Raw genomic sequence first — 14,367 nt, forward strand, 5'->3', positions numbered from 1 at the left:
ATCAAAATGTACTTAAGGTACTCATGCAGAATGTCCCATTTCAAGTTTTGTCCTAAATGTTTATAGGTCTGAAGTGGTTAATGTATGTTTTGTCATAATAATCTACAAAGTAAATAGTAACTAAAGTTTTCAAATGATTGTAGTGGAGTAAAAGTACAATATTTGCCTCTGAAATGTAAAGGAGTAGAAGTACAGTATTGGAAATACTCCATTAAAGTAAAAATACCTCAAAATTGTACTTAAGTACAGTACTTGAGTAAATGTACTGAGTTACTTTACACCACTGCCGGTCAGGTCCGTTTAATTGCCGATAGGGAGGACAACTCCCCCGCTCATTATGCTTGCGAAAACAATTTTCCACAATCAAAGTTTCGCCCTCTGGGGGGTCACGACCTCTCCTCTTCCTGTTGAAGAGGAATTCAGAGTATGGCTCCGCCCCCTTTTTTCATTCCTCTCCGTCTGGGTGCTCCTGTGTTTGTTCCTACCCAACAACATCACTGCATGTTGTAAGGCAGTTAGTACAGACATATGTGCTGTCTGGAGCCGTGGTGCGTTCCGCCGTGTTACGCCGTGTACGGTGTATACACACTCGGTCTAACCATCTGGATCTGTTTCTTGTGTTCTTTCCTTAGCCCTGAAAACCACATCATTTATGGGAACAGGGCCCTGTGCTATATCCGCTGTGAGAAATATTTGTAAGTACCACTTTTAATTCACACGATATATTTCATTTGATCGATTTGACTTAACGTGCTCAGTACGGCGGTCAAAGAACAATACCCTCAACTTTCAACTTGTATCTTTGCGTTTAGAGATGACTAGATTATCTTCCCCATGTAAATTCCAAGGCATAAATGATTTTAATTAAGACATTCTTTTTTTTTACTTTACAGAAAAGCTGTTGGTGATGGAAAACGGGCGACTTTGATAATGCCGCTGTGGGCAAAGGTATTTATTTCTTGTAATAAGCACCTGAAGTAATGCAATCTTATTATAACCAGTGGTGAGAAAAGTACTGACATTTTTTACTTGAGGAAAAGTGTCAATGCCACAATGTGGAAGTACTCTGTTACAAGTAAAGGGCCTGTGTTCAAAATGTTGAGTAAAAGTACAAAAGTATTGGCATCAAAATATACTTAAAGTACCAAAAGTAGAAGTACTAAAATGTTTGAAAATAGCCGATCTACAAGCTCACAACGCGACGCGTTGTGAGCTTTTAGACCGGCTATTTTCAAATAGCCCATGTATAAAATAGGGCTAAAGTGGTTAATGTATGTTTTATAATATAATAATTTATATCTGCAAAGTAACTAATGACTAAAGTTTTCAAATAATTGTAGTGGAGTAAAAGTAAAATATTTTCATCTGAGATGTAGTGGAGTAGAAGTAACGTCCAAACGGTTGCTTTTCAGGAAATGGAAAGACAAACTTGTGTTCCTAATGGATCCAGTGTAGTTATTATTTAGTCACAAGCTCTTGTCAATACTGTCCATTGGTTCAATATTTATAAAACCCCAAAACATGCTTAACCACTGTCAACCTGGCGGCCCTCTTTTGGGCGTGTCACTATTGGTGAACGTTTAAAGAAAAAAAAGTCAATGTCAAAACAACAGCAGATCTCCAAGCATGTAGATCGTCTATCTTGGCTACTTTTGCGGGACACTGTCAAACAGAATGATTAGCCCATTAAGACCTGGAACGCATCTGTGTCAGTTTAGATTTCTTTGGCTATTTTTGAAAAATCGTGAAAACATTTATTTATTTTTTTCTTAAAAAAAAAAAAAACTGTTAGGATTTAGATTTTTTTTAAAGAATCGCCTCAGGTCTTAATGGGTTAAATATGGAGGTTTCTGCCTGACAGCGGTGGTGTTCAATAACAGACCTTGCTTTGCTGGTTTTTGTAGTTGAACTGTGGGTGGTGTCAGTTGATCATCGACCCACAGCTTAGTTAGCTCACCTGGATCAACCCAAAACAGCAAGCAACATTTCTACTGTGGAAACTTCCCCTTATCTTTTTTTTTTATGTTACAAAATGTGATAATAGCATATCTACGAGCTCATAACTACTCACATATGGGTGTGTCGGTGTGCTTTGACCATACTGTTGACTATGCCTGCGTGTTGACACACCCATGGCTCTGGGGAACACTTAAACCTAACACAACCCGTTATTCTTTTTTTTTTAGCTGCTGCTGTGTTGCTCACTAGCTTTTTTAATCAGCTGTAGTTTTCTTTTGTGACAAGTCATTTTATGTTTGGTTTGCACTCGGCTCGGGTGTTGCGCTCTGAAAATAGCAGATCTACAAGCTTGCAGATCAGTGAGCTTGTAGATTTTCAGCATGCAAGTGTAAAATCAGCCATTACGACACCATCAAGGCACCGCCAAAATACATTTTAGTAGATTTAATTGACTATAATCTTATGACATTTAGTCGACTAAAACTAGACTATAACATTTCAGATCATTAAAACAAAATGGAATTTTATTCAAAAAACTAACTAACTAAAAAAACTAAAACTAACTAAACATTTGCTGTCGAAATCAACACTGGAAAATAACCCACTGCAAGTTAGCTATCGTCTGTCTGGTGTAAAACTCATGTCCAAAACTGTTAGATGTCAAATTCAAAAGTAGCAGATCAGAACAAGACAACAAGCTCAAAACACCTTGCTTTGCGCTGCATTTTGTGCTTGTAGATCTGCTACTTTTGATGCTTTTGTCTGGCGCTGTAGTACGATCAAGTAGGGCGTTCATTTAACTCATTCCCTGCCTAGAACGACTAAAACGACTTTGTCCATAAGCCATGCCTGCCAAGAACGACTAAAACGACTTTTAAAAAAAATTAAAATAATTATTATTATTATTTTTTTTTTACATATATATTTTTTTTTGTTGGACCCAAAGACCAAGGAGATATGATTTTTCGAAGATATAGACTCCCATCCACTTCCTTGTTAACTTAAAACTTAAAAATTCTGTATCTCGGCTCCTGAGTATTTTTTTTTTTCAATGAAAAATCTTGGCGGTGTTCAAACGGGCCAGAAATAATTCTGGCAGTGAATGAGTTAAAACAAGTTGGAGAATATGGAGATAGGAGGTCTCTGCCCCGACAGCCACGCTATGATTGATGAGGTTGTGTGTTGACAGGGTCACTACCGCTACTCGGAGGCCTTGTTCTCCCTGGGCGAGATTAAACGAGCCATCGAAGCCAACAGCAACGCCCAGCTCCTGTGCAAAGACGACCGCGAGGGCATCAAGGACCTGGGGGAACAGCAGCTCAAGTTCCTCAGTGAGCTGGACGTAGACATCAAAGATATTAAAGGTATTCTTTTAAGGCCGTGTGACTATCGGTAATATCGATGAATCGACGTGGAAAAGTTCTAAAAGATTTTTTTGAAATTGTCAACTAATGTCTGATTATCCACTTGGCCTTCTGTTATACTTTTGTCATACAATAGCTATTTAAAAGAAAATCCATTATTTTGCTTTTATTAGCCCTTTAAGCCCGAGAACGCATCTGTGTCATTTTAAGATTTCTTTGGCTATTCGAAAATAGCTGATATACAAGCTCAAAGCACGGCACAGAGTGCCGTGCTATGAGCTTGTAGATCTGCCAAATACCTGTGGTCCTTGACCTGAAAGATTTGAGAACCACCGACTATAGCAACATAATCTTTTTCAAAAAGCTGTTAGGATTTAGAAGACATTTGTAGAATCCCCCCCAGAAGCAAAGATTTAGTTCAAAAGTTTTGCTTTAAAAATGTATATATTCAAAGATTTGCACAAATGTTCACAAATAGCAGATCTACAAGCTCATAGCGCGGCACTCGAGATCTGCTATTTTTGAATAGACCAAAGAAATCTAAAAATGACACAGATGCGTTCCCGGCTTTAATGGGTTCAAATAGATGATCTTTCATTTTATATAATCGATCAAATGAATGAGTTTGAATAACCGTTGCACCAGTAATCATTTCCTCTTGTTTACGATGTCGTTTGTGCATCTAGCAGTAGAGGGTAGCACGACTCCAACAAATGGGATGGGAGCCTTGGACAACACGGAGCCGTGCGTAATGGCACCGGTCCCAACGGAGCCTAAAAGACATTCTAAAGCGCTGGACCCGGTCCATAACGGACAAGTGGACAAGTGGACCCGGCCCGAAACGGATCCGCGGATAATAGGACCGGTCCGAACGGAGCCGAGGAAAAATTCTAAATTAAACGGACCCGCGGGTAAGTAAACCCCGGCCCGAAACGGGACCGAGGATAATAGGCTCTATGCACAGCAGCCATATTGTGAAGACATTCACAGGTGTTACCAATGATACTAATGAAGACTCTGTTCCAGTTAGTGTAGCACAGTGGTTCTCAGATTTTTCAATTTCCACAACCCCCATAACTCTGAGAGTGAAACCCCTTAAGGAACCATGAGGGTCCCTGGACCCAAATTTTAGAGCCACTTGGTGTAGCAGAGTGTTTCCAGTGAGCCAACATGCACAACGTGCATGCAATGTCTTCACGATATGGCTGCTGTGCTGTGCATAGAGCCTATTCACATGTATTAGAGCCGACCGGGTCTCGGACCCATACTGGACCCGGAGTTACCCTCCAATCTGGTGTGGCTAATGTTTATAGGTTTTCACTAGAGCTGTCAAACGATTATACATTTTAAACGCATGTTTTGTCATATTTAATCGTGCGATTAATCGTAAATAAGTTGTCCGTTTTTTTATCTGTTCACAATGTACCTTAGAGGTATATTTTTCAAGTAATGTTCTGCTAAATTTACTTAGTAATATCAGTAATGTAGTGTCCACCTTTATGCTTACAGTATAAAGGTTCTCTAACATATCATTTGCTTTACATTAACACTAAATGATGGACCTCATACAAGATTCTACAAAATAAAACAAACATAAATTGAGCACAGGATATTGTTTACATTCCAATCTACTAGTAGCATTTAGCTCCCTGTTGAAAGTAGCTGAAGAAATAAATGTAATGCCTAATGAGTTGTGTAATGGTACTGTAACATCTACAATGACCACGGAAATCAACAACAACATAACAGTAAAACATAAGGAACATGCTCACAGACATACAGAGCTGTGCCCTAAACTACGGATTAAAATAATCAATTGCGATTAACATAACTGTGAGTTAAATGCAATTGAGTTAATTGCAATTAATCGAGTTAACTTTGACAGCCCTAGTTTTCACTAAGTGGTAAATCAGTCCTTTTTTCAATTGTTATACGTTGCACTTGCTGCACAACCATGTAAATGGCAAGACCAGAACTGACTTTTTTTTTTGTGCATATTTTTTGTGTTTAGCGTTCTGTCATATCTAAACATTGTGCTTATTCTCTTAGGTTCCCTTAAGAAGCTGAAGGAATTGAAAAAGTAAGTACTACTATAACCTAATCCTTTTACAATCATTAAAGTTCTCAGTCGCTCATTCTTGATTTCAGTCATTTGCGTTCCATAGAAGCTAGCATTTCTTCTATGAATGCATGCCGCACACCGAAAATAGCAGATCTACAAGCTCACAGCGCCGTCGCGTTGTGAGCTTGTAAATCGTCTTTCTTCAGTTATTAGTTATTTGAGTATTTGAAGAGGTCAAACTAGCAATAGAATACATGTTCAGAAGCAACATAGGATAACCCATTCAATCCGGGAACGCATCGCGTGTCATTTTAAGATTTATTTGGCTATTTTTTTGAAAAATCGCTAAAATGTGTGCAAATCTTTGAATATATATATATATATATATATATATATATATATATATATATATATATATATATATATATGTTTAAATTAACATTTTGAACTCAAATTGAACCACTGATATAGAAACATAAGTTTTTCCAAAAACTGGATTTAGAAGACATTTGTAGAATCCCCAGAAGCAAAGATTTGAGTTACAAATGTTCGCTTGAGAAATATATATATTCAAAGATTCGCACACTTCCCCCCCCCCAAAAAATAGCAGATCTACAAGCTCAAAGCGAGGCACTCAGTGCCGCTGTTTGAGCTTGTACATCTGCTATTTTTGAATAGCCAAAGTATAAAATAACAGTTAAAGTGGTTAAAGTCTAAAACAACGGATGCTTTTCCTGGTCTTAACACTATTGCCGCCAAGCCCGTAGTCCTACGGGCCGTTAAATCCAACCGTTAACCGCCAATCCCGTAGTCTTACGGGGCGGGTGTTTTCCCATGTTAAATCGTGCAGGTGCAGATTCCGGATTTTTTTTGCACTTCCGGTTTCGAAGGGGGCGGACCGGAAACAAAATAATACTGTTTCCGGTTTTTGTCTAGCTAGTTTCCTGTCTAGCGATCAACTTTGGAAGCCATTATCTCGGTTTGTTGTTTTGCTCTCCGCATCCCCCATTGTAACGTTTTGCTCTCGTTCTCCAAAATGGCTGGTCGGATCGCGTCGCCGTCTTCGGCGTTTTGTAATGGCGGATTTTAAACGGATTTAGCGGGGCCTATGACGGAATCAAAAAAACAAAAAAGGTAGGAAAAAGCTTGGCACTACGATGGACGTTCTGAGATTAGCCGTTGGCGGGGGATGTGTTAATGGGTTAAGAATGATATTTTTTTTCATGAGATTTTATTTTCCATGCGTTTTACAAACTATGATGAAAAAAAGGTCCCAGGATTCCGTGTGTGTGACGCGTTTTCTTTGACTTTGTTGCAGAGCGGACCCAGAGCTGGAATTAATGGTGACACACAAACCACCGTCTGATGACAACCCTGGAGGCCAGGTTAGTCCATGTCTCCTGTACATTAACCCATTCAATCCGGGAACGCAACTCTTTTTGATTTCTTTAGCTATTCAAAAATAGCAGATATACAAGCTCATAGTGCGGCACTGAGTGCCGATTTTTAAAAAATAGCCGTCCTGACATCCTGATGTTTGTCCTTCTATCTTCTCTTAGAGTTTTACAGTGGGATTGGTGATGAAGAATCCAGGTAAGTTGAAGGGACTCATGAGGGTCCATTTGGTTTCATTTGTATACAGACCTGTAAAGGCTTCATCTGGACGCCTGCTGGTCCCCAGTAGGGCTGTCACACAATTACACATTTAAGTTGATGATTAATTGTCACTCAAATAATTGTGATTATCAATTTAATTGTGTTCATGGCATTGAACATGAACATGAATACAGATTGTATTTCTGTTTGCCTTCGTAATCAAACATTTCACAGGGCATATATTATGACGAATAACTCAAGTATACACAGACATTACTGACATTTAATAATTGTATACTTATATATATTCTTTGAATAGTGGAAATAGCTGATCTACAAGCTTACAACGCGTCACAAAGAAAAGACCTGCTGTGATTGGCCAGTAGTCTGGAAACGCTTTCTGTGCACACAGCCCCTGATGTCACTTACTTCACAGGTGTTGCCAATGACAGGCTGCTAATTAAGGCTCTGTTCAGTGCAGCAGAGCCTTTCCAGGCAGCAGCACCCTGACTGCGTTTGACTTGAATGGAACAAGGCCTTCATTTAGTATCATTGGTAACACCTTTTTGAAGGAAGTAACATTACACAACTATTTGTCAATAATGGCTGCATGTGGAAAAGGTTTTACTGAACTCTACTGCATGTGAACCAGCAGGGTTTTGGAGTGCGGCCCTTCAGTGTTGAGTGTCTAGTGTTGTGTATCACTGCAGAGACAATGGACTTTAAGTCACTGTTCTTCTCCTATTTCTTTAAAGATTACAAACCAGACAAGAACTCTAGACGCAACAAGGACTATAGAACAGCAATCAACAGGTTTGTATTGTGGCATTGTATTTATTGAAGTTAAAATGTGGTGTAAAATAAAAGCAACACAAGCTGCTTAACATTAAGTATTTTTCCCACCTCTGACAAATTATTTTTGTGCGCTTACTGTGTTGCAGTGGTGGTTGTACCACAACTTTTACAGGTGCCACAACTTACACAAATGCAGAAGGCCGGACTTATACGAAGATCGATCTGAAGCAGCTAACTGAAGCGACTAACAAGAGCAGCACTCAGAAGGTTAACAAGAAGAGCGATCAGAGGCCGGAATGTCCTGACCACCCAACTCCAACTCTGTTCACTCCAGAGAGGATCCGGAGCAGCACCCTCAGGGTAGAGGCTCCGGACCCGGTTCGTTCAGCTCCAGAGCAGAAGGCGCCAGAGCAGAAGGCTCCAGAGCAGAAGGCGCCAGAGCAGAAGGCTCCAGAGCAGAAGGCTCCAGAGCAGAAGGTGGAAGCGGTGGACAAGAAGAGCCACGCGGAGGAGTCCCCCGTCGCCGCCAAGAAGAAAGAAAGGAGGAACAAAAGCAACCACTCCAAAGACACGGTAAGGTCTTTGTAGTTCTGCAGCACAATGGCATTCTCGTCAGGTAAAACGCATGCCATCATTCGTTTCAAAGTTTGAGAAGCACTGATATTATAGCAACATAAGTTTTTTCAGAAAACTGTTAATGTTTAGAAGGCATTTGTAGAATCAGCCTCAGGTTCAAAACGATTTAAAATGGTGGAAATAGCCGATCTACAAGCTCACAACGCCTCGCATGTTGTGAGCTTGTAGATCGGCTATTTTCATCGCTTTTGTGCGACACTATTGTATGATTAAGTAGGGCATTAATTTGCAACAAAACCAAATGGACCCTTAGGGGTTCGTGTCCACAGAGAACGCCTATTTGAGCTGAGGAGTGCTCTGAATATCATGTCCATAGCGCTCGCACACAGTGTTATCCCCGCACTGTTCAAACCTATCAACCATTGGGGTGGCCACTGCTGTCCTGTTTTCTGCGTTATTAGCACGAATGTCTTAGCTGAAACAATGTAAACATGTGGAAAGTAATGCCAAAATCATAGGCCCACAGGCGGCAACTGTAAACATCCCTTGGTAAGATGGCGGGCGGTCACATCGTTGATGATGTAATTGAAAACTCGCCTTTTAAATGACTTTCCTACAATGGTTGCATGTCTCAAAAATGTCAGCTTTCTCTAATGACAATAGAGCCAAAGTTTTCTTTTTATTGACGGAGACCATTATGTCCTAAAAAACAGACAATAATTCCTGCATGCTGTATGTCAGGAACAGATCACTTTACTCTACTTAACCCATTAAAACTCGAGGCCGATTCTACAAATGCCTTCTAAATCAGTGGTTCTCACACTTTTTTGTGTCAAGGACCCCCACATTTATTTATATATATTTGTTGATATTTTTCAAAAATGTACAAGCTCGCTGTGAGCTTGTATATCTTCTATTTATGAGAACCACTGTTTTAAACCAATGTTCTAAATCTTTTTTGTCTTTTTCCCTGAGTTTTCTGAAAAACATATTATAGATATAGAGCTAAAATCTAAAATGACACGGATGCTCTCCCGGTTTGAATGGGTTGTACTAAGTATAGTGTCAACTGCCATCGTCTGGACATGCATTGTAATGTGCCTCTTTCCCCACCAGGTGGCAGAGAACACTAAACCAGACATGCGTGAAGCCCTCAGGTCAGCTGTGCAGGACGCCCACACCGCCCTCACCAACCTGTGCAGCCGCAACGCTGAGCAAGCATTCTCCCTGGCCTTGGCTTTGGTGGAAGCCAACACACCCAAGGTACAGCACAGCCAAGCATGACGCACACACACACACCACAGCCGTCGAAAGGATACTTGAAATATTTTAGTGAAACACAACCGCTAATTTAGTTAGTGTTTGGATGAGCCACTGAATGTATTGTTATTTTTGTCTTTGCAGGAACTTGGAATGTCTACTCTTGATATAGTTCTGCTGCTCTATGGCCGTGCGTCAGCTCTGACGGAAATTGGCCAAGTTCAGGTAAATGACCGATCAGTTGGGTCCAATTATATACATTTATTGAATTTAGCAAAAAAAAAAATCTCTGCATAAAGTTCTTAAAGAGCACGGTTCTATTTTGGTGCGTCAAAATGGAACCCGACAGCCAAAACAATTAAGGCCTTGCCCAGTTCAAACTTGTATTGCAAATGTGTAAAGTTTGACCATTCTAAATTCTCTTTTGAGAAACAAAAAAAAATAGTCTTCAATGTGAACTAGTGTGTCATTGATGCGAGCGTCGTTGACACTTTGTCTGTCAGGGCCTTGACATTTGTTGGCCTGAATTGTTCTAATAGTCCTGTCCCTAAATGAATAGGCTCTATGCACAGCAGCCATATTGGAAAGAAATTGGGCCTCATCTTACTTCCTTCACAGGTGTTACCAATGATACTAATGAAGGCTCTGTTCCATTCTGGTCAGGGTGCTGTATCGTGCATGTTGGCTCACTAGAAAGACTCCATTTTGGTTCCCAAATGGCCCCTTATGGTGGGTGTGTAACTCTGAGAGTGTACAAATGGAACCAAATGGACCCTTATGGGTCCTTGAGAATAAATGGAACCAAATGGACCCTTATGGGTCCTTGAGAATAAGACAACCACTATGCCACACTAAATGGACCAGAGCCTTAATTAGTATCATTGGTAACACCTGTGAAGGAACTGTTACTGTCTATTATACATGGTAAGACTCCCAGTTCTAACCCTCCACTGAGATGTACAGTAGTGACTCAAAACAACAAGACAGAAAATAATCCTGTAGCATAACGGTGCATCTTAATAAATGTAGAACTATTCTTGGTCTAGCCAAACTAAACACTGTTTATAATGCATTTGTGTCCATAGGAACTTGCTGAAGCACAAAGACAATATGGGAAGATCAAGTCATATGAGGAGAGAACATTCCAGTGCTTTGTCTACTATGGTATTGGAAAAGTGTATCTCAAAGAGAACAGGTATTTATGTAATAAACCTCGCAAATACATTCTGTACAAACGCACAGGCTATAGAATATATGCTTGAACATGTCCTTGTTGCACCCATGGCATACTTTTTTCCACTGTAAAACGTACTATTTAGTATGTCTCTGTATACTCGCTTTTGTCTATATCAGGGGTCTTCAACAGGGGGTCCGGGACCCCTAGGGGGTCCTCAGAGTTACTACAGGGGGTCCACCAAATCTTTGTGTGATGTGATTTTCTTTTTACCTTAACCACTTGAACCCTAGCATCCCTTTTCTGAGGAGAACTTTAGCCAAAAAATAGCAGATCTACAAGCTCACAACGCCTCGCAGCGCTGGAAAAAATAGCAGATCTACAAGCGCTTGTAGATCTGCTATTTTTGGCAAAGAGGTGTTAGGTGTAGAGGAAAAAAAGAGCAGACCAAGTAGACAAAAAAAGTTAAATCTGAAACACAATTTTTTTATAGAATATAGAGGGGGTCCCTGCTTCATCTCTCTCTCAGCTAGGGGGTCCTTGGCCTGAAAACGTTGAAGACCCCTGGTGTATATCTTGGTATCATCATGCACGTATTTTACAATAGGGTGAATGAAATTTGGAGAAGATGCAATGTTTCTGCCCAACATTGATATACATTGATCTATGATTTGTATTTAGAAAATCTAAACTTGGTATAAATGTAATTCCCTCCTCCCAGGTATCCAGAGGCACACAGTCAGTTTTCAGACTCTCTCCAGATGGTTAAGAATCAAATAACACCTGGTAAACTCACCTGGCCTATGACTAAAGAGGTTGTCAAAGAAACGAACCTCGATTATTTCAAGGTATATCCTCCTTTGCATTGTCATTTTCATCCATGGCACATCTATAAACATACTTAGATTTTGTCTTGGGATTTAAAGGAGCTACACCATGAATTTAAAAAATAATAATAATATTTGATATCATATTGTTTATGTCCCTCAAACGTTTTTCAAAAGGTTTGAGCCTAAATCAAGCCTCATATATACTCATTCCAACTAACTTCTCTCTGGCTTATAAAGCACTTTCACCTGCAATACCACATTGTCCTGTTTGGCACGGGGCGCTATTGAGCCAGTTTGTATGCATGTTATGTCCTGGTTCTGTGTGGAAAAAAGTAAAAAAAAAAAAATAAGGAAAAAAAAAAAAAATGTTTTTTTTTGGATTACTTTTTTTTTTGTTAGAACTGAAAAACGGGAGGAATTGTTCCCAGACGTGACGTAGGGTGGGGGAACAAATCTGACGGACTGTTTTCAGACCAATTTACATAAAAAACACAGATAGCTTATGAAAGCCTGCATGCTCGAAGTCGGGTATTTGTCGGAACAGAAGAGAGGTGGGGGAGACCAAAAACACACAAAAATGAAGAAAAAGTTAAAATTCATGGTGTAGACCCTTTAAATTATGTAGTTTTGCGACTTGAATCTTTCACAAGATTGCATTGAATTACATATTGTGTTACATTTTTTGAAGTCATGAGAACAGAAAAAAAATAGACTTATGTCATCTCAAATCTGTGTTTTCTTCCTTTAGGAACTTCTGGCTAGAGCCATGGAGTTGTGCAAGTTTCCACCAAACCCCGATGCCATTTGTTGTCATGAGACGTGCCTCGGTCATTTGAAAGTTGAAATCTACTTCACTGATCCAGATTTTAAGGTAAAGCAGCAGCGCTCACATAAAACAAGGTGATCAATGTAGGTAAGGAGGTTGCCCTGCTGTGGTTTCATGCTGTTTCAATGTCTTTTCTTTCACAGGGTTTCATTAGAATAGGTTGTTGCCAGAACTGTATTGTGGAGTATCACATGAACTGTTGGAAAACGCTCAAAGCAGCAGCATTTTCAGACAGAAATGACAAGGTATTTATTTGCATAATATAACAAAATGACAAAATATTTTGCATCATATCATAAACGAACAACACGGTATATGCATTATAACATAACATAATTGCTGAAATGCAAGGTGTCTGTATAACATAACAAAATGTCAAGGTATGTATGTGCATTGTAACATACCATAGTAGCAGAATGACTAGGCGTTATAACATAACTAGCCTCACATTGCCAGACTGATCACGTGGGATCACTCGGCATTTCTTAAGGGACACTCGTGATTTGATGATCATTGTGGGTCATTGAATTACCTGAAGAAGCATCCATTTAGCATGCACTACATTAATGCCAGGGTTAATGTAGTTAAAGCACTCAGTCTCACAATTTGAATGGATTGTCAAAGCACTTTGTATTTAGCTGCATTTACAAATCCACATTATTTGTATCGTTGTCTTCCAGGATTTCTTACAGGAGCCGTGCTTTACTCCTGACTGTGTGGGTAGAATCAGTAGTATCCACATCTATGGTTCAACAGGCCTTATTAAATGTAAGGTAAGTCGGCTTGTAATCATCAGGGACGACACCACTCCATTTGTATCACCATTCCTTCCATTCCAAGTTTCAGTAAGATCATGATTCTTCCATATGTAGCGAAATCTGGGATTCATTGTGTATATAATATGACTAATTACAAATTTATAAAATTAAAAGCAAACGTATTCTGGGCACCAGAATTCATACAAATTGCAACAAAAAAAAATGTGCGATCTAAGATCTTGTGTTGAATCGAATAGGAAGGAGACACACACACTTTATTTTATTTGGTATTTTGAATACTAGGATATATGCTCATCACAATAATGCCCTTTTCCTTTCAGTTTGAGACGGTCATCTCTAAACCTGACGGTCCAAAGAAGTTGAAAGTAAATCAGACATGTTCTAGGTGAGCAGTTTTGCATTTTACTGAATCGCACAAATGCTCCAGCATTCCATTTTCAGACGTTTGACTGAAAATGGAATGTTTGCAAGGTATTGCAGGAAAGATAATCTTATGTTTTATTTACAGTCCCAAATAATATGCTTATGTCACACTGTGACATTAGTTGTGACCTTAGGACTGACACAGACTGGAAGCGTTCACATTTTAGGAAAAGCAAAGAATTGAGGAAACTGTTAGGTGTGTGGATGCACTGACCTAATTCCATTCTCTGTTTTTGTTGGTCATTTCCAGTCTCAAGAAGTTAAAATCAAAGGAAGAGCGCAAGCTCAAACGTAAACAGCATCGACATGCGTCTGATGAAGATGACCAGAGTGAGAAGTCTGAAAACGATCACGTTTCACTGGAGAACGCAGTGGGCCAGTCACTGGAGAAAGGTACTCCTCTATGAAACACCATTTCTTATCCACATAAAGCCCTTGCGTCTCTATTTTGGGCATGTCATACTGTAACAGGCGGACATTGAGTGAAAAAGATGCTAAACATTCTGCAAAAATGGCAGATCTAAAAACTCACAGTGCGGATGTGTTGTGAGCTTGTAGATCGTCTACTTTTGGGGCAAGAAATTGGGTTTAGCGGGGTAAAAAAAGGATGGGCCAACTACAGACCCCTAGGGCAGTGGTTCCTAAACTTGGGGTCGGGACCCCAAGGGGGGTCCCAAAATTATAAGAGATAAGCTTAATGTACAACAGTAAACAAACCAACAT

The 14,367-nt window shown here is 39.7% G+C and overlaps 1 protein-coding gene across 1 annotated transcript in view; it reads left to right on the forward strand.

Annotated features, from left to right (window-relative positions):
* The window catches only part of ttc3 (tetratricopeptide repeat domain 3), a 58,419-nt gene that overhangs the window by 17,457 nt on the left and 26,595 nt on the right, over nt 1-14,367 (forward strand). The window contains exons 10-27 of the mRNA XM_084074471.1: nt 633-695; nt 894-948; nt 3,149-3,323; nt 4,010-4,234; nt 5,373-5,403; nt 6,704-6,770; nt 6,945-6,978; nt 7,737-7,794; nt 7,923-8,349; nt 9,469-9,615; nt 9,757-9,837; nt 10,698-10,807; nt 11,508-11,634; nt 12,365-12,487; nt 12,586-12,687; nt 13,123-13,215; nt 13,542-13,606; nt 13,895-14,037. Coding sequence (XP_083930597.1) covers nt 633-695; nt 894-948; nt 3,149-3,323; nt 4,010-4,234; nt 5,373-5,403; nt 6,704-6,770; nt 6,945-6,978; nt 7,737-7,794; nt 7,923-8,349; nt 9,469-9,615; nt 9,757-9,837; nt 10,698-10,807; nt 11,508-11,634; nt 12,365-12,487; nt 12,586-12,687; nt 13,123-13,215; nt 13,542-13,606; nt 13,895-14,037 — 2,126 coding nt within the window. The remainder of the gene's footprint in view (nt 1-632; nt 696-893; nt 949-3,148; nt 3,324-4,009; nt 4,235-5,372; nt 5,404-6,703; nt 6,771-6,944; nt 6,979-7,736; nt 7,795-7,922; nt 8,350-9,468; nt 9,616-9,756; nt 9,838-10,697; nt 10,808-11,507; nt 11,635-12,364; nt 12,488-12,585; nt 12,688-13,122; nt 13,216-13,541; nt 13,607-13,894; nt 14,038-14,367) is intronic.

The sequence above is a fragment of the Gymnoscopelus microlampas genome, assembly GCF_963454915.1.
Source record: "Gymnoscopelus microlampas genome assembly, chromosome: 12".
Classification (NCBI taxonomy): Eukaryota; Metazoa; Chordata; class Actinopteri; order Myctophiformes; family Myctophidae; genus Gymnoscopelus; species Gymnoscopelus microlampas.